General features: G+C 46.4%; 1 protein-coding gene across 1 annotated transcript in view; it reads left to right on the forward strand.

Moving 5' to 3' along the window:
* The window catches only part of PTPN23 (protein tyrosine phosphatase non-receptor type 23), a 599,643-nt gene that overhangs the window by 172,566 nt on the left and 400,983 nt on the right, over window positions 1–26,094 (forward strand). Inside the window, exons 8-10 of the mRNA XM_086941008.1 lie at window positions 5,233–5,364; window positions 7,567–7,614; window positions 15,784–15,840. Coding sequence (XP_086797134.1) covers window positions 5,233–5,364; window positions 7,567–7,614; window positions 15,784–15,840 — 237 coding nt within the window. The remainder of the gene's footprint in view (window positions 1–5,232; window positions 5,365–7,566; window positions 7,615–15,783; window positions 15,841–26,094) is intronic.

Genomic DNA, 26,094 nt, shown 5'->3' on the forward strand with positions numbered 1-26,094 from the left:
TACTGACGTCCTGGAAGCACCTCCTCTGGAGGACAGATTATTGAAGGGCTGCATGCAGAAGAAGGCGACTTCATTTACCTACCGGTAACTGGTTAGCAACCTGCCGGATCCCACTGGATCCCTCAGGGAAAATGGTCTCATGACTTGGACGACCTCGACAACACTGAATGGCAGGAGACGTTGGCCTCCCCACGGGAGGTGGGTATACCTTCGCGACTCAGGCTGGTGCAACTAAAAATCTTACACCGATCATACTACACTAGACAGACCTTACACAAGATAGGTAAAACATCACACCCTTATTGCCTACGCCGTTGCGGGGATGAAGGTACCTTTTTCCACACCATATGGCAATGTCCTAAAATTATGGAATACTGGGCAAAGGTAATGAGGACGATTTCACAGGCGGAGGAAGTATCACTGATACCAGAGCCCAGAAAATGTCTGTTGAATGTATTGGAGCCCAATGACTTGACTCACCAGGCACAGGACTGGGCCACGCTAGGAATCATGGTCGCAAAGCGCAACATTTCACAAAAATGGTGATCGGCAGAGGTACCGACACTCGCCTCATGGTGCGGAGACATGGACGCTGCCATGATAGCCGAAAGAACAGTATTGGTTAATCGTAGGTGTCCCCGGAAATGGAGTAAAATTTGGGGGCCCTGGAACAAATTTAGGGGAGACGTATGCGAGCCACCACAAGATGGACAAGATGAGGGTTCGGAAGGAGAACAATAAAGAGGGTTGTGTCAGTAACATGAGAAATTCTAACAACAGATGGGTCCCGATGCATGCTACTGAACTACATGTACCAAAAATGTATAATATTCTATTGGAGATTTACTCTTTGCTTGTAAGACATCCTGACAATATGTACTGTGATATTATTGCATATAATAAAAAGTTTTCACAAAAAAAGTTGTCACCTAAGCATGCCCTCGGAGGAGTGTTAATGACCTTGGTGACACCCGTTGGGAACAGTACCTGGTGGGCATGGCAACTGTTATTGCCAAACTGGAGATCGTCCATAAATGGAGCACCCCATAACCACCCACACTATCTGAATGGCGGGCGGAAGTGTATTGGTGTGCATTGGTGGAGGAGTCTTTTACATCACTAGGGGTTGCCCCCAAAAACATGCCCTGATCTGCTGCAAATGGTTGAAATATTATGGACTTGGTTTTATGTGATTACTTGTGTAATTGAAACAAAGTATCTGAATTGGTATCAAAGCGAGAGTGTGTATAGCTGGTGGTATATGTTTTGTTTAGGGTATAAAACTTGACTGTAAAAAAAAAAAAGTTCTGGGGTCTTATGGCCATAACTGCTAGGAGAGGTGTCTCTGAAGTTTAAGGACGTTCAGAGCTGGAGATTTTGCTCTTGAGAACAGGAGTGCGGGGACAGCTTGCTGTTGGTGTTATGGTTGTATTATGTGGCCTGTAGAAAGTGTTGTGCACACGTTTCTAATCTGAGAATGCTTTATTGACAGTACTGCTGATGAACACTGCGATGGTTATACCTCAAATGAATGCATTTGAATATGGTTATTGCCCCTATTGTTTTTTTTTTTGTTTTTTTAAAAACCTTTATTGCAGCATTCATAAAGTACAAGTATGGGTCTGCAACCGCAAGGGCCGTCCGCTAAACAGAAGTAAAACCCGATTTATCATGATACAACACAGCTCCTCAGCCGACAACCCTGAGGTCCGGCAGCGATTCAGGATGGATCTTGTATTGGAACGCATTGATAAATCACAGGATATAATAAAGGTTTCATTTTATATTATTTAAATGAGCGGATCAGGCGCCATACAATCTAACAATAGGATACGGGGGACAGGCCAAGAAAACAGGATATGCATATAGAAACAGCCATTCGTGGGACTCTGGCGTTAATGCGTATGAATCAAAATAAACAACAAAACAATATAGGTTTTCGTGAACGCCAGTTCAGGGCCTGCCCACCCAGAAGTTCGACTAACGTAAAAAGCATAGGCACTAAATTCCAGATAACAATGAAATCAAAATAAAACACAAACCATACTGATCCTAAAGGAATGAAAAGGCCATAGAAAATAAAAAAGGCAAAATATCCCCCCCCTCCACCAACCCCCCACCCTGCACCCCTGCCGATGGCTATAGCCTAACCCCACTAGCAGCATGCCTGTCGCCCCATTAACCTGAACCCTAAAGGAAGGAAGAAGAAGAATGGAGGAGGACATAGTCATACGATGTTCCCGGCCCCTTGGCCCCCCCGCCAAAAACAGACACCCCCTGTCGCAAAAGACGGCTGTATAGCTACTCTTTCAAAAGACAATAGGGGGCACCGTGATACACCCCCCAGCCTCTTTAATCAAACACATACAGTTCAAGCGTCTATAACAGTAGTTCCAAACCATCCCGATTCAATTGATTTAACCTTGACCCTTTCGAACCAGCACACGAACCCTCCCCAGCGAGACCCATGAGCACACAAACGAGTCATAGATGAGAGGGAAGTCACCGAAAGTCAATCCATTACCACATGTAGCTAGTAACTCCAAAAGAAATTCAAGCGCAGAAAGTTCCCCTCTCTTAACTGGACTGTCCCAATGTTTCTTGCCTCGGGCTCGTAAAATCTCCAAAAAGGGGAAAGACAACCACAAGATGAGAACAGTCAACAGCGCCGGTCTCCGGGGGGGGAACGCCATTCGATACCTCCAAAGTCAATGGTGATGAAAGGTACGGTGATACTCTCACGGCCTCGGGGACACCATCTTCCAGAGCGCCATCCGTGGTTCCGATATTCGCTTCGATACTCGTTTCCTCACGGGGTCCTCGCACAAAGTCAAAATGGCCACGGCTTGAATAGCTATAGATTGCTGGTTCAACCGTGGGGCATGGTCCGGTACCTCGAGCAGAATCCCAGTTAGGCATGCATCCATTTTAGTGAATAACTTGCGAGTGAAACGCCCAAAGTTCTGCCAATATTGACCTCAGCGTTAGGCCAGACGCCGTTCGATCCATGATATCAAGTTCGGTACCAGTCACAATTAACTCCCCCGGTGAATCTGGCATTTTCGGGGGAAACGAACAGGATCACGAAAGGGCAAGCGTGGACGGCGACCCGTCGTTATCCACAGCCGTGTTAACCCAGCGCAACACCGCAGGCCGGGGTCCCGACCCGCCGAACCCCGGCAGGAATCTATACCGGATCCGCGGGACGGGGATCCCCACCCACAGTCAGCAACAGCAGGTCACCTCTCTCTCAACGCTGGGAAAGGAAAACAATTGCCACCAAATTCGGGCATAGACTAAGTCTATGCCCGACCCTGCCAGGGTCTCTCAGCCGATGTTGTTGCACTGCAGCCTGGCCTTGCAGATACTCGAGGCCCCGGCTTCACCGCTGGAGCAGGCCACGATCTTCAACTCGGTGTAAGTTCGTAAAATCAGCCGATAAAAATTTGGGGGTTTCACCATCGAAATGAGGAACACTTCATCCAAGCAGAGGCTGGGCGTAAGATCAAGATACTGTGCAGGATCTTGCGGCGGAGTACGGAGGTCGGCGGAGCCTGGAACCTAAGCAGCCATCTTGTTTGCCTTCGTAGCTCCTCCGCCCCTATTGGTTTTAATGGTGATATAATGGTGACTCACAACACATGGCTGTTATGTTAATGAGTACAGCCTGAGAAAGCCAGTTTCCATCCTTGTATATATTGACACCCCGTATATTATGATGTTGATTCTGGTGTAGGTGGGGGATATAGTGATAATTGGATTTAGAACTTTCTGGGGTGTAATGTAATATGAGGTAGCCACTAACTGTATTTCCTTCTACCTGATGTGTAGATTTGTAAATTGCTGCATAGTATTTGGTAGTGTTTCTATAATAAAAGTATTTTTCCATTGTAAAAGAAATGAACAATGACACAACAATGATTTGCTTTATTGTTGGGTTCACCTAAGTAAGCCTTGGACTGCTCTTCTTTGCTATCCGTAGAGAGTCGGGTGCTACAGTGGGGTACTTGGTTCCAATTGAAGGAATAATTATGGACCTTTTACTAGTGGAGGACTCCCATTATTCACAACTTGTATCCTAGTTTCAAACAATTGTTATTTAACACGTTTAATTATCAAGGAAATTCTGTTGGGTGACATGGGGCAGTCCTGTTGAATTCCTTTCTGTGTGCATCGTGGTTAATAATACCTGCTGTTTTCTTTGCCTCATCCTGGTTTATGTGGGCCAATAGTTTGCCATCATCCTCAGACGGTTGGCATTGACCTTCTGTAGGTGTTGGAAGACCATCTCCCACATCTGCCATGTCTTCATTAGACGGCAAGCCACGCCCGCATGTGCATTTAACGATCTGCCAAGCCAGTCATGATCCCTAGACACAGCCTGCTATTTCTCAATATTTGTCATGTTCTGCTGTACTTCATATCCCCAGAACATCCTTTGCTTTCCACAGAGAGAGTATCTCTGGTTTTTTGTTTTACAAAGTTCCCATGAAATGGAAGCTTTGCCCCACAGTTCAGCAATATTTTGGTGTCAAAGATATTGAGTATTTGGGTAAAGGTTTCTGTGCTTCAGGAGAATTGTTCTGGAGAGGTGTTTGAAAAGCTGACGTCTGTTTTATTTTTGTGGATGGGTCCTTGTGCCGGTTGTGCTGCTGTATTGATGAACCCATTGAGAATAAAAAGTCTTAGAATGCAGTGCATGCTTCTCTAAGCTTAAACATTTTAAGAATTTTACTTCATGTGCTCAGTTGTGTTAATGAGAAGTGATGGCCTTAACCTAATTTAAGACACAGAATATCTAGAATCCCAACTACTGGTGTCCTATTCTAATTTGGCCAAGGCAATCGGAAGGGAGTGCTTTGAGTTTTCCTTTTTTTTTTTAACTAGGTGTTTTTTTATTTATTTTGTACAACACTACAAGACAAATTAAAATCATTTTTGAGACTCCTCGTGCTGGATTAATCTTTTTTTTGGTTGCTGTTCAGTTGCCAGCATTGTGGGCTTCATTTTCGTCTTGTCATCTGTAGGTAGTTCGTAAGGTGGTGGTGTTTGTTGTCAGTAGTAATTGTAGTGGTAGTACATTACAACAGTGAGCACATTTATGAGACACAAAGGTTTGTTTTAAGAGCATTTACCTCATTGCGTAACATGTCATTTATTGATTACTAGGTACTTCTCTTAAACTAGCATCCACTTACAGCTATGTTTGAAACTCTTTCTGTCTCATGATAGGTGGTGGACTATTACAAGGAAGCCTGCCGTGCTTTGGAGAACTCTGAGACAGCCTCACTACTGGGAAAAATCCAAAAGGACTGGAAGAAACTGGTGCAGATGAAAATTTACTACTTTGCTGCTATAGCTCATGTAAGGTGGAAGACAGAAATAAATGATATTGCAATCAGCTGTGCATGCTAGAAAGTTTAGCTCACTCCAGAAGAATCGGTGCCTCCCCAGAGACATTGATTTCTCTTGTGTTCAGCCATAGGAATTATGCCTTTTGTCAATCTGATCTAGTTTCAGATATGATCTTTTCCACCTTGAATGGTTGATTTTTGCACTCTGCAACAAATGTCAACTCTGCTCTGTAGTTGCAAAGTAGCGATCAAAATACATCTACATTGCTATGTTCCCATCTATGTCCAGAATTGCCAATTTCGTTCTGTGTATGAAATCAGCTGTTCAACAGAGCAGACAGCATAGGGAAACACTTGTTAAAATTAAATGCCTCCGTACTAGCTTGAATCCCACGGTGGGCCCCACATGTAACACAGACTTGTTGCCCAGGTTCACGCCTTACCCACATAAGTGAAAGGAGGATGATTTATTTATAAGCTTTATAAGGTAAAATCTATCTAATTTTTATTTTCACTAATAGGGTTTCCATTTGACTCTGATGTTTTTCTGCAAATTCAGTTTATTTTTTTACCCAGATCGGCTAAATTAGCCAAATGCCATGTCACCTCAGAATAATGCTTCTTGTCACTTAGAAATAATCAGACGAAATAGAAACATTGGCCAATAAAAACATAGACTACCACTTCTTATCCTGCATGCTATATTGATACGTAAGTTGAACTCTATTATTGTTCAAAGTTTAAAACAAAAAAGGGGGGGGGACTACTATTGATGTTTTTTGTTTCGTAAGTTGACTGGTGATCCCCACGTTTAACAAAATTCCTGATCAAAGGACTCATTGTTGAGCAAGCTAACCAAGTGGTACATTATTGAGTTTAGATATGTGATACAGATTTTTTTTTTTTAAAGTTCTCAAATTCGACCGCTGTTCAATTTGTACTTCTGTATGGTAACTTTTTTAGTGTTTATTGGGATGATGCATGGGGAAAAAAAACCTGTGATTTCGACCGTGTGTTGTCCGGAAAGCTAAATGACCCTCAGAGTGAAGGTGTTACCTTGCACAAGGCATTAGTACTTCCTTGATGTCAATTAAAATTATTTTGAAGACACCTAAAGTTTATAGGTTTGGGATCTGCTCACAAGCAATTACTGCAAGGCAGTAGGAGCAGATGGGAAAACACATCACTTAACCATCAAGCAGAATCAAAGCAGCGTAGATGCAAAAATAGTAAGAAAGAATTCAAGTCATGAAACACAATTTAAAATCTTTTAAAAATTAGCTTCAATAAAAACATTATCATATAGCACAAATTAAGTATAAGCAAGTAAAAATATTCCATGTAATAATTTTAAGATCATTAATTACTATGAGATTAGTCTCAAGGAAATAATCTCATAGTAAATACGTTTATATCAGAGTTTTTACTTGTTTTTGCATTAACATCTCATTAAAAACATTGTTTTAATGATGTGATTTTAACCTCGATTTCATTCTGGATTTTATTTTGCTTTACATGGGGTGACACATTTAGACTACCACTTTTGGTATTTTTTATTGATTTCGTTATTGAGTAGCCTCACCTCACCTCTCCTTTTTATCCACTTCTTTATCCAAATTTTACTTACCAGTGCCTCTTTTACTTACCCGTCCCTTCCCAATATTTTTGTCCCATTATTTATTTTCTGATTTGTTGTTCAGATGTTCTGAAACCTCCTCTGCCCAAAGGTTTTATTGGACTTTTTTTCCATGCTACGCTTGGAAAAACAATAGCAGTGATATTAGTACTAAGACCTGTGATTGTGGTTTTGAATATTTTGTTGTTCTTATCCAAGCATGTGGCATATATCTTAGACCAAATGCACTACAAGATAGTAATACTGGAATTATATGTTAATTAATTTTGTTTTCATTTTTTCATTGCCTATTCTATTTTTTAATTGCATACATTCTTGTAGATAAGATTTTTAATTTTCCCAAATCTCTTGAATGATTTTTAATAATTGCTCGCACCTCTCAGCCCCAGATAGTATACATTTTCTATATTGTACAAGAGCTTCCTAATATTGCCATAGTGTCTGCCTCCTGCATCGCTATGTTTATTTTTAACACCATTTTCAAATCTGTGAACAGGCGGAAGCCTGTTTATACGTCAGCTTTGTTAATTGTTAGTATCCAAACTAAGTTTGTCTTACTTTCTTTCCTCTTTGCAGCTGCATATGGGAAAACAGGCTGAGGAGCAGCAGAAGTTTGGGGAAAGGGTGAGTGGAAACAGCATTTTGCCTTACATCCTGCGTGACATCTCCCATTTTTGTAGAACGAAAAAGGTTTGATTCTCAAATAATAGTTAAAATTAATTTGTATAAATTTATTCCCACATTTAGTGCAAATACCTGATATTTTTCGGATTCTCAAAATATTTTTTTTATCTTCTTGGGGTCCTGTGAACGCCATGGCTTTCAAGGGGTACTATGCACAAGAGATTATGCAGTTCCTTTTTGGGGTGGGGGGAGGGGCGGTGGGAAGGAGGGGAAGTCGGGCAGTCCGCGAGAGAAGGAACAGAAATGTTGAGAAGGGTGTGTGCTCCAGTAGGAGAAAGGGCCTTCACACACCCCAAGGGGGCTCGTCGGGCCGACGCTGCAATGCAAACTGTATCAGCACTGTTGTGATCCCTGACGTCCGGACGTGGGTAGGATCCACCACGAGGAGCACTCAAACTTGAGGACTCCATCTACCGCCAGTTTTGCTGTTGTTGCGGACGCACAGGAGGATGCACCTTCTCTGGAACTATTTGATCCGTGAGAAGGACGCTCTTCACCCCACTTGATATTAATCTTCCACACAGATTACTTAGGAATCCTGCTTCACAAGACCTAAACCTAGGAATTCCCCAACTTCCTCCTTTTATTGTACCATAGACTAGATTAGGTACCGGACAGTTACCATACCCCCCTCTCCCGGCCCTGAAAAAACACCACTCATCCACTAGGAGAAATTGGGCGTGACACATGGCAACCTTTTAACCACACTTTTTTTCCCCCACATTGCACATTCGAGCTGTAGCAGTTTTAATCCTCCTGCCAGACGTGACTTTTGCAGTCTATTTTTAACCTTAGCACCTATGCCCAGCTCAGTAAAAAACATTTTGGACACCTGTAGCTATTTTTAACATTCCACACCACTCTACTCACTTTACTTCTGTGCCCCACCTCTTCATCACAACTGGGCCAAAACGTTTAACATGAGACAGATGCTGGGACCATGTTAGAATGCAGAGGAAAGCGGCCAAAAAACCTCCCAATGTCTTCGGGGGAAGCAAACCCACTTCAGGCAGAGGAGGAAGAAGATTTTGAATGTTCCAGCATTCCTGCTCACTAACCCAGCCCAGAATGCATCTTCTCTGGCTCGTCTGACGCCAAGCAGAATGAAGGCCTGAAGGCACCATCCATTTCAGCAGATTCAAGACCAGCAACTAAGACCGTGCCCAGGACAATGAGTATGGCTAACACCTAGACGCAAAGCAAGTCTCAGAGGAGGTTGCACTCTGAGCCAGAGCACTGCTTTCAAGGGAGTCTGGCTTCCAGCCCTAGACATGAATAGCCACCCTCAGTCCCTCCTCCCCCATCTGTTCTCCACACAACGAAGGCAAGAGAGCTAGAACAGAATCCTCCCAAACCATTTGATTGCCAGCCGGTGCAAAAAAAAGGTCAATACCTGTTGGAGACGTAGCCATCAGCTACCCCTGCACTTGCTTCAGTGCCAAAGAACGGTACAAAAGGGGGTGGTGATGGACGGAGCATCTGAATCAATCAAACACTCACACCCAGTCAACAGATCTGGGTTTAATCCACCACCGTTCTTTAGCCCACTCTGCCACCCCAGTTCAGACATGGCTATATGCAAATCAGGCTGACCCTGTGCCTCATGGGAACAGTCCAGCCCGAACTGCCAAGCCATGTCTTCCCTGGACCGGAAACAAGCTTCCGAGGACCGCTTTCTGGCATTCCAGCCGTCTTCAGCCCGGCTTGCTTGAATCCAGTGGCAAAGTGAGCAAGGGACTCACGTCTGAGCATACCCTGCCACACTTATGGCTGCCAAAAGCGGTACAAAAGGGGGTGGTGATGGACGGAGCATCTGAATCAATCAAACACTCACACCCAGTCAACAGATCTGGGTTTAATCCACCACCATTCTTTAGCCCACTCTGTCACCCCAGTTCAGACATGGCTATATGCAAATCAGTCTGACCCTGTGCCTCATGGGAACAGTCCAGCCCGAACTACCAAGCCATGTCTTCCCTTGACCGGAAACAAGCTTCCGAGGACCGGTTTCTGGCATTCCAGCCGTCTTCAGCCCGGCTTGCTTGAATCCAGTGGCAAAGTGAGCAAGGGACTCTGCCACATTTATGGCGCGTCCGCATTGAGAACCCCCTCCACAGCCGGTTCTGAAAGGCTAGAGAGGCCATTTCTTAAGGAATCCAAGAATACCTCAACGAAAAGCAACCTAGGGGGGTTTCTATTTTATGGCATCCCCTGTGGAAAATTGTGTTAGTCACAACCCAGCTTGAGTTTGTGCCAAGCCTGCAAGTTCACCTGCCTCCGGACCTGCACCGCACCCGCCAAGCCAAGCACCAGCAGCAACCACCTCAAGTGCATCCTGCTCAACACCCGCTCTGTCCACAGACACGCCGTGGAACTCTGGAACCTGCTCGACACAACATCACCAGACGTCGCCTTCCTCACAGAAACCTGGATGAACGCCTCCTCAGCGCCCGACATCGCCATAGCCATCCCGGACGGATACAAGATCACCCGGAGGGACCGCGTCAACCAGACTGGAGGAGGCATCGCAGCTCACCACCTCCCTCCGCCAGAACCTTCCCGCCAGCACAACGGACCCCAACGAAGCAGCCAGCAACCTCACACAGTGGCTCACCAACTGTGCCGACGACCTCGCACCACTAAAGAACCCTCCCAGCAAGCCCAGAAGCAAGAAAGCCCCCTGGTTCACCAACGAACTCAAGGACTCCAAGAAGAACTGCCGCACCCTCGAGAAAGTGTGGGGCCGCAGACAACATGACCGCCCTCAAGCACGCCACCCGCAAGCACCACCAGCTGATCCGCACCACCAAGAAGACAGGATTCAAAGAACGACTGGACAACAACGCCCACGACAGCAAGGAACTCTTCAGCATCGTCAAAGAGCTCTCCAACCCCAGCGCCGGAAACGACGACATCACACCCTCGCAAGACCTCTGCGATTCCCTCGCCTCGTTCTTCCACCGCAAGATCGCCGACATACACAACAGCTTAGGCGCACCAACCATGCACCCAACCGCCGAACCAACGCCACCTACCACCACCCTCTGCAACTGGACCCCGGACAGCACCGAAGACACCACCCGCACGATGAACACCATCCACTCCGGATCACCTATCGACCACTGCCCCCACCACGTCTTCAACAAGGCCGACTCCATGATCGCACCCCAACTGCGGGACATCATCAACACCTCCTTCCACACCGCCACCTTCCCGGAGAGCTGGAAGCACGCCGAGCTCAGCGCCCTCCTGAAGAAACCAACAGCGGACCACACCGACCTCAAGAACTTCCGCCCCATCTCGCTCCTCCCTTTTCCTGCCAAAGTCATCGAGAAGACTGTCAACAGACAGCTCGCTGCCTTTCTCGAGACGAATGGATCCCTCGACCTCTCGCAGTCCGGTTTCCGAGTCAACCACAGCACCGAGACCGCCCTGATCGCAGCCACCGATGACATCAGATCCCTGCTCGACAACTGGGAAACAGCATCTCTCATCCTCCTGGACCTTTCCGCAGCGTTCGACACTGTCTGCCACCAAACCCTAGTACAGGGCCTCAGCAACATCGGAATCCAAGGGAAAGCACTAGAGTGGATCATCTCGTTCCTCACCGGAAGAACCCAGAGAGCCCGCCTCCCCCCGTTCAGTTCCGAGGCCACCGAAGTCATTTGCGGCGTACCGCAAGGATCATCACTCAGCCCAACCCTCTTCAATGTCTACATGAGCCCCCTCGCAGCCATCGCACGCCAACACAACCTCAACATCATCTCCTACGCCGACGATACCCAGCGGATCCTCTACCTCACCAACGACCCCGCCACCGTCAGAGCCAGCCTACATGAAGGGATGAAAGACGTCGCTGAGTGGATGAAGAACAGCCACCTGGAACTGAACTCAGACAAAACGGAAGTCCTCATCCTGGGATCATCGCCCTCTGCCTGGGAGGACTCCTGGTGGCCCCCTGCCCTGGTCACCACTCCCAAGCCAACGGACCACGCACGCAACCTGGGCTTCATCCTTGACTCCTCCCTCTCGATGACCAGACAAGTCAATGCCGTCTCCTCATCGTGCTTCAACACCCTGCGTATGCTCCGTAAGATCTTCCGTTGGATCCCCACCGAGACCAGGAAGACCGTCACCCAGGCACTCGTCACCAGCCGACTGGACTACGGGAACACAGCCAAACTGCAGAAAAGACTCCAACGCATCCAGAACGCCTCCGCACGACTCGTCCTGGACATCCCCCGACACAGCCACATCTCCGGCCACCTGAGAGACCTGCACTGGCTCCCTGTCAGCAAGAGGATCACGTTCAGGCTCCTCACCCACGCACACAAGGCTCTCCGCGACCTGGGCCCAAAGTACCTCAACGACCGCCTGACCTTCTACGCGCCCACCCGCCAGCTACGATCGACCAACCTCGCCCTCGCCGCCGTACCACACATCCGCAGAGCCACCGCCGGAGGAAGATCCTTCTCCTACCTGGCAGCCAAGACTTGGAACTCCCTCCCCATCCACCTTCGGATGACCCAGGACCATCTTTCCTTCAGGAAGCAACTCAAGACCTGGCTGTTCGAGCAGTAACGTACCCCTCTCCCCCAGCGCCTTGAGACCCTTCCGGGTGAGTAGCGCGCTATACAAATGTTATGATTGATTGATTGATTTGAGAGCATGGGAGTCACGTCTGAGCATACCCATCCCACTTGGGGTCACAAATTCAAACACTACAGTTGATGGACAGAATGCAGAACCATGTCATACATTCACCCCAGTACAGAGATCTGGACCTAAATCCATCGTTGTTTGCATATGGCCATGTCTGAACTGGGGTGGTGTGGAGTGCAAAAAAATGATGGATTTAGGCCCAGACCTCTGTACTGGGGTGAATGTATGACATTGTTCTGCATTCTGTCCATCAACTGTTGTTTTTGCATTTTAGGAATAAAAAGCATCCGGCATTGCTATAAATCCCCATGCCAGAATCCACATGTTTCAGTTACAGGAGTGCCTCCGCAGAATCGTCAAAAGAAGAGGGTCATCTACAATATCTAGTGTTGGTAGGGGCCTCTACTCATAACTCTCTGCGGTGGTGGAACAGACCCTAGTTGGCTGGAGAGCACATGTGTATAACATGACAGTCCAGGGACTTTGGTCAGCCCACTAGCAGGAGCACCACATCAACTGCCTGGAACACGTTGCCATTCATCTAGCCTTAAAAGCCTTCTTTCATAACATTTAAGGCAAGGTGATGCTCATTAACCCAGACAATATGACAGTCATGCACTGTCTCCAGAATCAAGGCAGCACCCATTCACAACTAAAATTATCAGTGCTAGTGCAGATTATTTGGCAATGGGCAATTCATCAGCAGGTACACCTCTTGGTGGAGTAAAAACCTGAAATTGGACAATGACTTTGCAGTCCTGCTTGGCAGGACATTTCAACAAGTTCATGAGCGGGAGCTCTGCCCACAAGTCCTACTCACCTACTCCCAACGTTGGAGGTTTCTGCCGGTAGACCTCTTCGCCACTCATGAAAGCGCAAAATGTGAAAATGTTGCCTCCAGGTTCCCACACCCACAGTCCATGGGCAAAGCTGTATGAATGAACTGGTCTGGAATATATGGCTATGCATTTCCTCCTCTCCCACTCCTTCCTTAGGTGTTGAAGAAGCTGCTTGCAAGCATCACTCATCCCTATCCTAGTGGCTAACACATGGGCCAATCAACCATGGTTCTCAACCCTCCTCTAACTGTCTATTGTTACTCACGAGAGGCTCCCCTACCGAACGGACCTTCTCATGCCAGAACATTGCAGAATTAGGCAAGCCAGACCCCAGACAACTCAATCTAGCAATTTAACACCTGTGGTTCTGCTTAAACCTGCCACAGAAGTGTACAGACATTCTTAAGGAATGTCACAGACCCACTACTTGAACTTGCCAAGCAGCAAAGTGGAAATGATTTCAAGATACTGTGTGCTATTTAATCCACCTAAAAAATCAGGGATAGCATACATTTCCACATATCTATTCCTTGCGGCTATTGCTGAATGCATGCAGAATAGATCGCCTATTGTGAGCCATTGCATTTCTGCCACATGCAATTCCTCTCATGGAAAGTAGCTTTTCTCAAAGCTATTGTCTGAGTCGTATAAGTGCTACAGGCCCTCACTATACAATAACCTTTCATTCAAGGTCATGCAGATAGGGTTGGACTGACCCTCAATTTCTCTTAAGTGATCTTTCCCTTTCGCCTCAACCAAACAATTGAGCTGCAAGTCATTTTCCCTCATCCAGACTCAGAAGCAGAAAGGGCCCTTCATACACTGGGCGTCAAAAGGGCTCTAATGTACTACATTGATAGAACTAGATTCATTCACAAAACTCATCAACTCCTGGTCACTTTGAAAAATCACACCAAAGAGACACAATATCAAAAAATTGCATTTCTAGATAGTTACATGTATCTAGATGTTCTACCTTAAAGGTAAAATGGTTCTCCCTTATCCCCATACCATACTGTATTTGGAAGAAGGGGGAAACCGTGACTTCCTTCCAGAGTATTGCCAAGCACCTAGACGGTCAAACCCACACACGTTTAGTAAACAGTACTGTGTGAATGTTCAGGCCCATCAACAGGCTAGAGTTGGTCAAACAGTTTTAGGAACTTTGTTTCAGTCATTTGCAACATCCGCTGGCTAGCCACCGTTAAGGGGAGCACCACTGTACAATCTATGCAGACCATGTGTATCTACAGCCACTCATGCAGTAAATGGAATGTGTTACTTACCTTGTAAGCATCTGTTCGCAGCTTGTGGCGTTGTAGATTCACATGCCTTCCTGGACTCACAAATGGTTGCTCTTTTCTCCAACATTAACAGTTGTTACCATTCTATACTATTTGCATGTCCACCAGGTTTCAAACCAGTACGCCATACTTGCCAGGTGTGTGAAAAACAATCTAATAATGTAGTTGATGTCCATGCGAATTGTTAACTAAGGGGGATGTTATAGTGTACCTCGTGACTCGAAAAGACCTTTGAACCAAAACAGGTTGCAGGTTCAGAGCCCAACACTAGATGACTGAGGTATGCAGAGCATGTGATAATACACTATACAACCTACGGACATATGCTTACAGGGTAACTAACAAATTATTTTGCATGTGAAGAAACCCCTTAAGTACACTTCAACCAATTTTGGTAGTGTTTTATCCTAATTCCTACAGCTTCTCACTGTATCTTGGGCAGAAACAGGCCGTACAAAGTTTTTGAATACACATCTACTTTTCATGAGATCCTTATCCTTGCCTGCAGGATATTTACTTACTTGTAAACAGTACATATGGGTAAATCAGTCTAATAGTGTAAATTCCTGTTTGAGGGATACCAAATGGGTATTTGCGAATCGATCCTGCTGTATGAAGTCCTGAAATTGCCTTTTCATCCTCTTGTATTGTGGTACTTTTAGTCTGATTGGTAAGGTAAAATAAAACTCCCACAATGTAGGTTAAATGAAACTTAGGTGAAATGAAACTCGATTGTTTACACAAGGTGTCATGTCAACATGATGACTACTATTACTATATGTACATCTTCTATCGGAAGTATTGAAGTATTTATTTATTATTTATTTATTAATAACATTTATAGAGCGCGAACAAATGCCCTTGGGCTTCTCGGCGCTAGCATATCTGCATGTACTTACTCCTGATGGAAGAGGCATCTATGTTTACTGATTAAACAGCCAGGTCTTTAACTGCTTGCGAAATGACCAGAGTGATGGGCTTGTTTTTATTGACAGGGGCAAGGTATTCCATAGTTTCGGGGCTGATACCAGGAACCTTCTATCCCCCCAGGAAACTGTTTTGGTACTGGGAACCATTAGGTCATTTAAAGTAGAAGAACGTACAGGACACAGTTGAATATTCTGCCACTATGAGATCAAGTTGGTGCTATGCCCTCTCACAGAAAGTCAAGCATTACATTTTTTAAGCTGTTGGATTCATTACAGATTTTCTGTCCCTGCTGAATTTATCATGATACTTGGGTGTTGAGGTGAGAGAGTACCATGTGTTCTTTCATCTTATTAATTGGCCTTTTGTGTTTTCAGGTTGCCTACTTTCAGAGCGCTCTGGATAAACTGAATGAAGCCATCAAGCAAGCAAAGGTAATATTCACTTCACATGTTTGTGATCTGATTGAAATGTTGTGGGATTACATCTATAAAAGCCAGCTCATGGATCATTTTTTAAATCTATTTTATTTAAAGTTTCACAAAGAAAAACGAAAAAGAAACAAAAGCAGAGAGTCACTCCAGTATTCAGAAGTACATACAATGGGTGCCAAGGACATTCACTTATTACAATTTAGACACACCACCTGCGTAGTATTGCTGGCATAATGCGAGGGGACTTGTTTCTAGTAACATAAAGCATTTGTTATAATAATAATAATAATACTGGGTTTTATACAGCGCGAACAGCTACCTCACAAGGAGGTGTCCCGGCGCTAGTAGAACACAAATGACCTGGGCTAAAGAATAAGAAAGCTAGCGTGGCTGGGTGAATAGCCAGGTCTTAATTAATCTCTTAAAGCAGAGTTCAGACTGGGCCTGTTGGATTGTTTGAGGCAGTGAGTTCCACAGAGCGGGGACGTTTGCTGAAAAGGTCCGACCGCCTAGTCGGGCCTTTTTTGCGCGCGGGACGGCCAGCTGGACACGGTCGTTGGACCGTAGTGCGCGACTTTGAAGGTATCTTGGGAGGCGATTTTTCAGGTATTGTGGGCAGGAGCCATGCAGAGATCTGAACGCCAGCGTCAGAGCTTTGAATTTAATTCTGTTGGTTATTGGCAGCCAGTGCAGGGTTCGGAGATGCGGAGAGACTGACTGCTTGAACGGGATTCGCAGTAGTAGTCTCGCAGCCGCATTTTGAACTACCTGAAGCTTGTGAGTCAGGTATTTTGGAAGGCCAAGGTATAAACCATTGGCATAGTCCAGCCGGGAGATGACAGTCGCGTGGACAACCGTTTTCTACAGCTCACAGGTAGGAGTCTTAGAATTTTTCGGAGGTTTCTCAGCTTACTCAGGCAGCATCCCGCGACTTGTTGGATATGGGATGAGAAGGACATGTTATCATCCCATCTCACACCAAGATTTTTTGCCGAGTGACTGGGTGAAGGGGGCGGGCCCATCTCCGTTGGCCACCAGAATTCTGGGGGGGGGGGGGGAACCTTGCCGAAGAAGATGACTTCGGTATTATTGGCATTAAGTTTTAATTTATTAGTGTTCATCCAGTGTGCTATATCCTGGAGACAGCCTTTGAAATTAGAGAAAGACTCCTGCGTCATCTCAGAGTAAGGAAATACCAACTGGGTGTCGTCGGCATATGAGATTGCCTTGACGCCCCAGTTGGCAATTAGCGTAAAGAGAGGGGCCAGGTAGATGTTGAACAAAAGGGGGCTGAGGGCCGACCCCTGCGGGACTCCACAGCTGAGGGTTTTAGGTGTAGAAGAAATCGTTCCAAGTGCCACCTTTTGCGTTCTCTGAGATAGATAGGACTTTATCCACCCCAGCGCTCTGTCCTGAATGCCTATCTCAGCCAGCCAGCTGAGTAGTCTGGCATGGTCCACCGTGTCGAAGGCAGCCGACAGATCCAGGAGTACCAGCATTGCTGAGTTTCCTGCATCCATCGACCACCTCACAGACTCGGCGACTTCAATGAGCGCTGTCTCTGTGCTAAAGCCGGGGCGGAAGCCAGATTGAGTTTCATGCAAAATGTTGTTGGTTTCTACAAATTTACTCAGTTGGCGCTGTATAACTTTTTCCAGCATTTTTCCCGGGGCAGCTAGTAGGGATATAGGGCGGAGATTCGTAAGGTCATCTGGGTCCCCATTAGGTTTTTTCTTTAGGGGTAGGAGGGTAGCGTGCTTCCAGATGTCCGGGAATATGCCCGACATGATGGAGGAGTTCCAGATACCTTGAAGTGTGGGGGCGGCCGAGTCCGCTATGGCACTCCATAGTTTAGCTGGGCAGGGGTCGTCAGGGGAGCCGGATTTGCAGCGGATGAGTTCCTGCCTTACCTCAATCAGGGAGATGTGCATGAACTGGGTGAGGATCTCGTCTGGCCCACCATTATTCGCTTGGTCCTGCTTCACAGTTTTTATTATTGGACCAAAGGAGTCATATACTTTCTTAATTTTTTGGTCAAAAAACTCTGAAATTTGCTCGCATAGCGTAGCTGTGGGTACAACCTCTCTTTCAATGCATTTTGGTTTGAAAAACGATTGTACCACTTTGAAGACCTGTTTGCTAGACTGTTCTGCCTGAAGAATCGAGTCCGCATAGAAACGCTTTTTACTTTTTCTGATAGCTTTCCGGAGTTTTTTAGAAGCTTCTTTATACCTAGCTTTTTCTTCCAGACCGTAGCTAGCTCTCCAGAGTCTCTCCAGTTTTTTACAGGCTGCTTTCTCATTCCTGAGTTCTTGTGAGAACCAGGGAGCTGAGGGGGAGTCTATTTTTGATAGAGCCCGAGAGGCTGGAGCAATGGAGGAAACCATCTTTCCGATCCATTCATTAAGTAGTTGAGCATCCGTGTTGGCATTATTTGTCAAGGATGGGGAGGTTTGCGCTAGGACAGGGCACATAGTATCGGGGGTCAGTTTTTTCCATTGCCTCTTCAAGTAGTAGCTTTTACTCGCAGCAGGGATGTTATTCACAATATTCAGTGAAAAAGGGACGAGTAAGTGGTCTGACCATGTCAGAGGACGAGGAGTCTCAGAGAACACATTCTTGATATTAGAAAAGATGAGATCAATAGTGTGGCCCCCCGTGTGTGTAGGGCCCTCATTGATCAATCTGAGACTGGCCGTATTTAACGTGGTTTTTAGCAGTTCTGCCAGGGCACAGTCAGGTTTATCCATATGGATATTGAAATCACCTACCACAATAAAGAGGGGGTGAAGAAGCGAGCTCTGGACGATCGTGTCCAATAAGGTGGTTAGGGAGGGGTCTGAGCCGACCGGAGGGCGATATATCACTAGTCCTGCTAGTGATAGCTGAGGGCTCACTTGAAAGCAAAAGTGAAGGCCTTCAATTCCTTGAATAGCAGTGGGGGCTGAGGATGTTAATACTAAATGCTCTTTAAAAATAATGGCTACACCACCGCCTCTTTTTGTCCCAGGGCGGTTGGCGAGGCATATTTTAAATCCCGGAGGGACTGCCAGTGCAAAGGAAGTCAAGTTGTCCTCCTTGATCCATGTTTCTGTTAAAAAGAGGATATCCCATTCTTGAACTTCTTATAAAAGCCAGACATCATCTGCATGTTTGGCTAGGGATCTGCAGTTAAGTAGACCTGCCCTAAGGTTTGTTTGAGGTGGAGGTTTGTACTTAGGGGATATCATGGAGGCCTCCCTGCCAATAGCTATCCCACAGTTGTTACAGATCTGGGGGGGTTCGAAGGTCATAGGGTCTGTAAAGTGAGGGCAGCATTTGGATGGGGGATCGAGCGCTTTAAGGTCCTCACCTGACCACGCTATCCTTCCACCATGTGTTCCGCTGCCGGCAGCATATCTGGCCCCGGCCGCGGTCTGGGCGCGGACGGGCGCGGACGGGCGCAGACGGGCTTGCCTTAGGCGCCCCCGCTGCGCCCGTCCGCTGCGCCTCCGGTGGAAACACATGATAAATAGTGGCGGAGGTAGGGGCGTGGCCTGTCAGGTGGTGGGCGTGGCCTGCGTGTCCCCAGGCAGGGCGTTCAACTCGAGAAAGTATCCCGTGGCCGAGGGGGATCGAGGTATGACAGTTGTAAATCACCTTGCATACACATTTAAAGTAGTTAAAATAAAGTCTAAAATCACTTTATTTCACAATAATACAATTTTTAAAATAAACGCTAGCTAGACTCTCCCGGCTTCCGCCTCAGGAGGTCAAAGTGTTCTGCCTCGCGCTATATCATTGTGGTTACTGTGTGTGTTACTCTGTGATATTTTCCTTTGCATACCATGAAAGCGAAGTAAGTTCACAGTTCTCTCTTTTAAAATCATATTTTGAGTATCAGAAGCTCGATCAGCCAGATATGCCCTCAAGTCTCTGGGTTTTGATTTAGCAGGTATAAATATGCTGAAGTTATCAGATAATGTGTTACAGTATATCAAATCTTTAACCCAGTTGGCAATTCGCAAAAGGGGGCCCCCTCCCTCAGCTCCTTGCCACATGTCTTTTCGCCAGGAGTAGCACCAGAGATGTAGCCAGAGTATTTTTCGCATAGCTCAAAGAGCTATGTGATGGGCTCTGGAGCCCATACATTGTTTAGCAAACCATGACTTATGATAAAAGAAAGACATATGAGGGAATACTGAAACCCTATGGGGTAGATCTGAGTGATTAAGATAATATCCTGAATTGTCAAATATCAAGTTGAAGGGAAAAAGATCCCCAAATAAAAAACAAGCCATTCTATTTAGTCAAGCTGTGTGGAAAATTTAAAAAGATACTTTAGCCGTGCTAAAGCATTTTAAGAAAATAAGAACATTAAATAGAGAAAATAGACATTTTTCCTCTCCGCACATTTATGCAATTTGTATCTTTGTCTTAAGAAGTTTTTAGCAGCAAACATCGGGCTCTGAAATTATTTAAAGGTTACAATAAGGGGGGTCCATTGGGCATCTTCTTTGGCATACATAGACATTATAATATCTCCTATGTGTGGGATCCTAGAACACTTAGGATTGATACACATTTCCTTTTTAAAAAACATGAAATACATTTTGACAATGTAAAACATATGTTCGTACCATGTGTGGCTGTAGATACACATGCTCTGCATACTTCTGCTATCTAGTGTTTGGCTTGGACTGTTGCAACTTGTTTTTGTTCAAAGAAGACTTTCTGGTCCTGATGTTGGTTTTCTCCGCCATCGGTTTCGGACGTGTATCAATGTTGCTCCAGATGTTTGTTTCCTGTCATGGCCCTGGTGCCCATTATCTTCCTTCCTGTCACTGAGATGAGTTTTAGATGCATTACAGTTCTGTAGCTAAAGCCTCCACCTCTTTCAGATTTGCCCCTTTCCTCAGTCGACCCTGAAGCAAGCCCTCTTTGCTGAGGAGGGATTCAACCAGGGGCCTCGACCCTCCCTGGTCCTTAAGGTCGAAATCATGTTTGTGCATTGACCCTTCGAAGCAGAGTCCTCTGTCAATGCCGAAATCACCGTTGACTCCAAGGTCTTTGGCAACCGACTTCAAGGAAAGCCCTATCCTCAAGAAATTGTAACAAGAGCTAGATGAGTGGCTGTAGGAAGGTAGGATCATTCTGCATGGTTAACCCCACATTTTGCCTGGTGTTATGCTGTTTCTGACTAGTCTGACTGGGATCCTGCTAATCAGGACCCCAGTCTCTGTGCTTTTGGCTCTAAATTGGTTATGGTGAGTATTTAGTCACATCTCAGATTGGCTACTGGTATACCCTTATAAGTCCCTAGTATATGGTACTTGGGTACCCAGGGCATAGGTCCACCAGGGGTCCCCCATGGGCTGAAGCATGTTTTATGCCACCCATGGGAGACCACTCAAACTGTGACCACAGGCCTGCCATCACAGCCTGTGTAAGCTGGTGCTAGCACCACTTATGAGAGATATAGGTTTCCCTATATCTGGGGTCACTGCACTTAAAACCTATGTCACCCCTAAGGCAGGCCTTTCTTCCTGAAGGCAGGGTGCTCGGTGCTACGTGTGAGGGTGCCCCCGCATGATCGATACACCCATACAACCTTTGAAATCCAAGTGCATCAGCGATTATGATATATAGAGTGGCCATGCGTCATTACGCAATGATCATCTCTAAACTGGCTGGAAAGCACCCTTTCGTGTTTGGTATCAAACATGTTGAAATCATACCCCTACACCATGAACAGTGCGGGAGGTATGAGTCCATACACTGTAAAGCTCCTCCGGGAGGCCCTCAGTGCTCCCAGTACCAGTCTTCCAGAGCCAGAAAGCAAGCTAGGACTTCTGCGACCAGAGACCTGTTTCTACCCTCCTGCTCCTGAGCCAAGCTCCAGCAGGGGAATGCAGAACAATAGATATGCTGTCACAGGGAGGTGTGACCACCTCCCAGACAGGGTTTAGTGTATTGGGGAAAGGTGGGGGTGCTTGCCAGCACCACTGAGACTGCTTGAAAGGTTCCCCCTTGCTCCTTGTATAGTCCAGTTCAAACCAATTCAGGGAGCCGCTGGCTCCCGCTCTGGTGCGAAACTGGACAAAAGACATGGGAGTATCCTCCTCAATGTCCAGCCCTTCCCCTGGGAGTGACCGCTGAATCGTCACACCCCTTTCCTTAGGGTGCTTAAGGGTTTAACTATGGGTGGGTCCCTAGATTAGTCGTGGGACAAGATTCATATCATATCAAGACACCACTTCTTCGACCGTCTGGGCACTCTCCTCTCGACTTTGCTTTTGGCACCGAGACTGCAACTGGTAAGACTCTTGCTGCTCCTGGTCTTGTCATTCTGCTTGTCCGTGCCAGTGCTCTGTACAGGAACCTTCCAAGGCTTGTTTGACATCCAACACACCTGAAGGAATCTCCCTTGAAGTGAAGGAGTTACTTCCCTGCATGTGCAGGCACTGCAACAAAGCTAACCGGCCTGCTGCTCCTGGGCTCCCATGGGCACCGAAAGGCTCCGCAACACCGGTGGTGGTTCTACAACTCCCTTGAGGCCTGCACTGTCTTCTCATCAAGTTTGAGGTCAGTATCACTCATCAGAACCTCAGGAACCAAATCCCTGTGCACTGTGTTGACTTGTTGTTGCAAAGATTTGTTGGCTCTCTTCCTCAGATCTCCTGGCTCCAAGAATCCCCCACCTCAAGCATCTCTTGTGACCAAGCTCTTCATCCTCACTGCATCTTTTGCACAGTGAGCCTGCATCTTTGGTGAGCTGCTCGAGGTTCTCTTGTGACTCCAGTGCCTCCTGTGGGTACTCTTGAGGGTCTTCTTTGATTTCAGCAGGCTCGCCTGATTGCTTGGGGCCTGCTCTGACTCCCCTGCTTGAGGTGAGTCACTTGGACCTTGCTGGTCCTGACACTTCACTTTTTTCGCTTTGCACGTTGGTTGTAGTTGCTAAGGCTTGTTGTTGTCCCCGACGGACACTGACCCCTCGACATCCGACGTGGGACAGCTCGTTAACGTCTCCTGGTCTTCCTCAGTGTCGCCTGTTCCACACAGCTGCAGCTCCAAGGTCACTGTCAACTCTCCTGCAACACCAACTTTGGTGGGCATTCGTCTTCCGTGACTCCTGGTCACCCCTGTGTGGCATAAACTGTCACCTCTGCTTGCAGGTACTTCTCATATTGAATCCATCTTCGGGTTCCACCAGACACTTTCACCTTCTTCACCAGCTATGTCTTCCTGAAGTCCTCCATTGAGTTTGGCGGTGGTTTCCAACTCCACTTCGCATCTATGCACCTGGCTTCCCTGGTGTAGGTATCCTGGTTCCTAGGGTATCCACGGGTGGGGTGGCTCTCCAACATTCTGTATTCCACAGGCTTTCTTCAGGGTTCATTGGAAAGGGTCCCTCTTCTTTAAAAATTCCAACTGCAACTTACCCATTGGCTTGAATTGAGTACTTGTTGTGTTCCCACACTGCACACTTCCTCCTTGGGATTCCTGGGTACTTACCTTGGGTGGTCCCTAGCACTTTTACGTCTTCTGGATATAGTCTTGACTTGAGTCGTGGTTCACATACCACTATTTTAGTATATGGTTTGGTCTCCACCTCGTGACCACTGTGTATTTGTGTTACTTACCTCTTTTATTTTCAAAGTGTTGTGTGCATTGTGTATATCTCCGGGTAGGAGATTTTTGTATGCGTTAGTGAGTGTCTTATAATAAATACATATTTATATAAATACACTAGGTGGTTCTTTTTCACTTAATCTATATCAATAATATTACGTTCTGGTAAAATAAGCGACTTTACACTCCTTCTGGACTAAGCCTGAAGGCTGCTGTCCACCGCTATCACTTTGAGAGCTTTCTAAAGTTGTCTAAGACCACTAAACTCATCATAAGGGTTGTCTGTATTAGTGCAGGGTGCTAAACTTACGTAACTGAGCACCATATCTTAAGCAAACCTCCTACAGAGGCTGTGGTGTTGAACATGTTCCACTTGCTGCCTCCTCTGCCCTCCAAAAGGCAGAGGGAAAAGACTGTTGCCTCTACTCCTGATATTCCACCACCTTCATCCACTCCACCATTACCACCTCCTCCCTCACCTACTATTACTTCCCCTGAGAGGCCGTCAAAGTCCTACTCCGACATAGGCAGTGCTAGCCCTTTCTCTCCAGCAGAGGACTTTGGTGCACCAGTCCATTTGCATCCCACAGATGATCGAGAGTATTACAATGTAGATCCTCCTAGGGACCCAGATCTCGACCAGGTCACTATTAGGACCTCCTTGTCAGATGACACCTCGACGTACAACAGCATTATGCAACACCTGGTTGCTTATCATGAAGTGAAAATGTATGTTGTTCCAGAGGCAGATTACTTTTTTATCAAGAAGCTCTCTAAAACAGAGTATTCTCTTCAATACCTGTGCTTAAAGGGACGATAAAATGGGCTCCTGAGATCTTCAAATACCCAGTCAAATCCCAGGTGGTAACACCCAAAACTTAAAAAATGTACAGGCCAGCACCCTCAAACCCACTTAACATCAAGAGTCAAAACCCACTTGACTCTCTAGTTGTCACCACCGCCAAGACAAGAGCAGCAGCCCAGGCCACAACAGACGCTCCACCTCCAAACAAGAAAAGTAAGCATTTCGATGCTGTAGGGAAGAGAGTAGCTGTGGGTGCTGCTACAAATTGGTGTATCACCAAGTCAAGGGGGCCTCCTGTCCCGGTATGGCAGGGCTAAGTGGGAAGTGATGAAGGGCCTCCACCTACATTTCCCTAATCAGTACTGCAAGAGAGGGGAGGAAATATTAGAAGAGGGGTAAAGTAATCTACAGCGCTACCATCCAGTGCGCCTTGGACTCGACTGATTCAGCAGCCAGAGGGGTAACCATCTCAATTATCCGTTATGGCCACTTCTGGCTTTGTGTGTCCAGTTTCAAGCTGGAGGTGCAGCAACATCCTGCCCTTCCATGGGGAGCATCTGTTGGGACCGCAGGTTGATGATATGCTGTAGAAAATAAAAAAGGACACTGTAACCCGCCAATCTATGGGTGCCCTCCAAGTTCCTTTCAGCAGGAACTCCTTTCAGCAGGGGCTCTTTTCGAAAGCAGCAGGTTTGGGGTGGTTCCAAAGCCACTTCTCCAGTGCCAACCCAGTACTACCCGTGGCAGCAATCAGGGTTCTCATCAACAGGGTGGCAGAGTTAACATATATGGGCCTCCTTTGCAGGGAACCGCTCCAAAGTCTGGGGCAGAGGCACTCCCAGTAAGTGTTAGATCTATCGTATAAACGATGTATCCACAGAGGTGGTTCGATGATTATTTGGTCCATGTCTCGACCGCCTCAAATTCGAATTGCCATAAAAGCACGAATATTAAGGTGATCATGCGAGGGAAGGAAATGGAAGGTACAGCAGGGAGGGAGATCTGTAAGAAACAAAAAACGGTTTATCACTCACTGTAACACTATATGACGTACCAATCTATAACCAGGTTCTATTTTTACCTGTAAAGGAAAACGCCACATTAGAACAGCTTCAAGATATTTATAGGCATATCCTTAACAAGATGGTTATGATATTTCTCATTGGTGAAGGCGATGGGGAAGGACAGCTGAAAGGATGTAAAGGACATTCATGTTTTTTTTTGTCCTCATATCCACCATGGTTTAAGAAAGCCATCTAGAATAAGCGTAGGTACAACTGGCACAGTGTTATAACTGGAAGGGATCATTTGGAGGGGGGAGGCCACAAATCCCGCAGCTGTCACTAGCTTAATATCATTTTTGGCTACCAATGGGGAGGCCTAATACAGGTCCTGGGCCGGGTTATGACCGGATATCTTCTGGATTTTGGCACCATAGTAGTGTAATCATTGGACCCGGGGAAAAAAAAACAAAAAAAACCCTGGATCTTTATTGTGCCCATACAAGCATGTGCTAGGTCCATACGTGCGGTCTGTAGACTGGATGTCAACCAGTCACCATGAGAAGGAGGAAGGGGATCCTTCCACCTCCTGCAGATTTCCCTCCTTGCCAGTAGGACCGTGTAAAACACCAGGCTTCTGGCTGTATTTTGAGATGTCCTCCGGACTCCAAAGATCACTAAAGGTAGATCCATGATAACTGGGAAACCCAACGATGCCGTAAGAGTCTTACCTATAGCATCCCAATATGCAGCGACCCGGGGACATTAAAAAAACATGTGAATATCTGAAGCTGCAATCAGCCCGCACCTTGCACATGCCACTGAATTTCCTGTGGC

The sequence above is a fragment of the Lissotriton vulgaris genome, chromosome 10 (assembly GCF_964263255.1).
Source record: "Lissotriton vulgaris chromosome 10, aLisVul1.2, whole genome shotgun sequence".
Lineage (NCBI taxonomy): Eukaryota > Metazoa > Chordata > Amphibia > Caudata > Salamandridae > Lissotriton > Lissotriton vulgaris.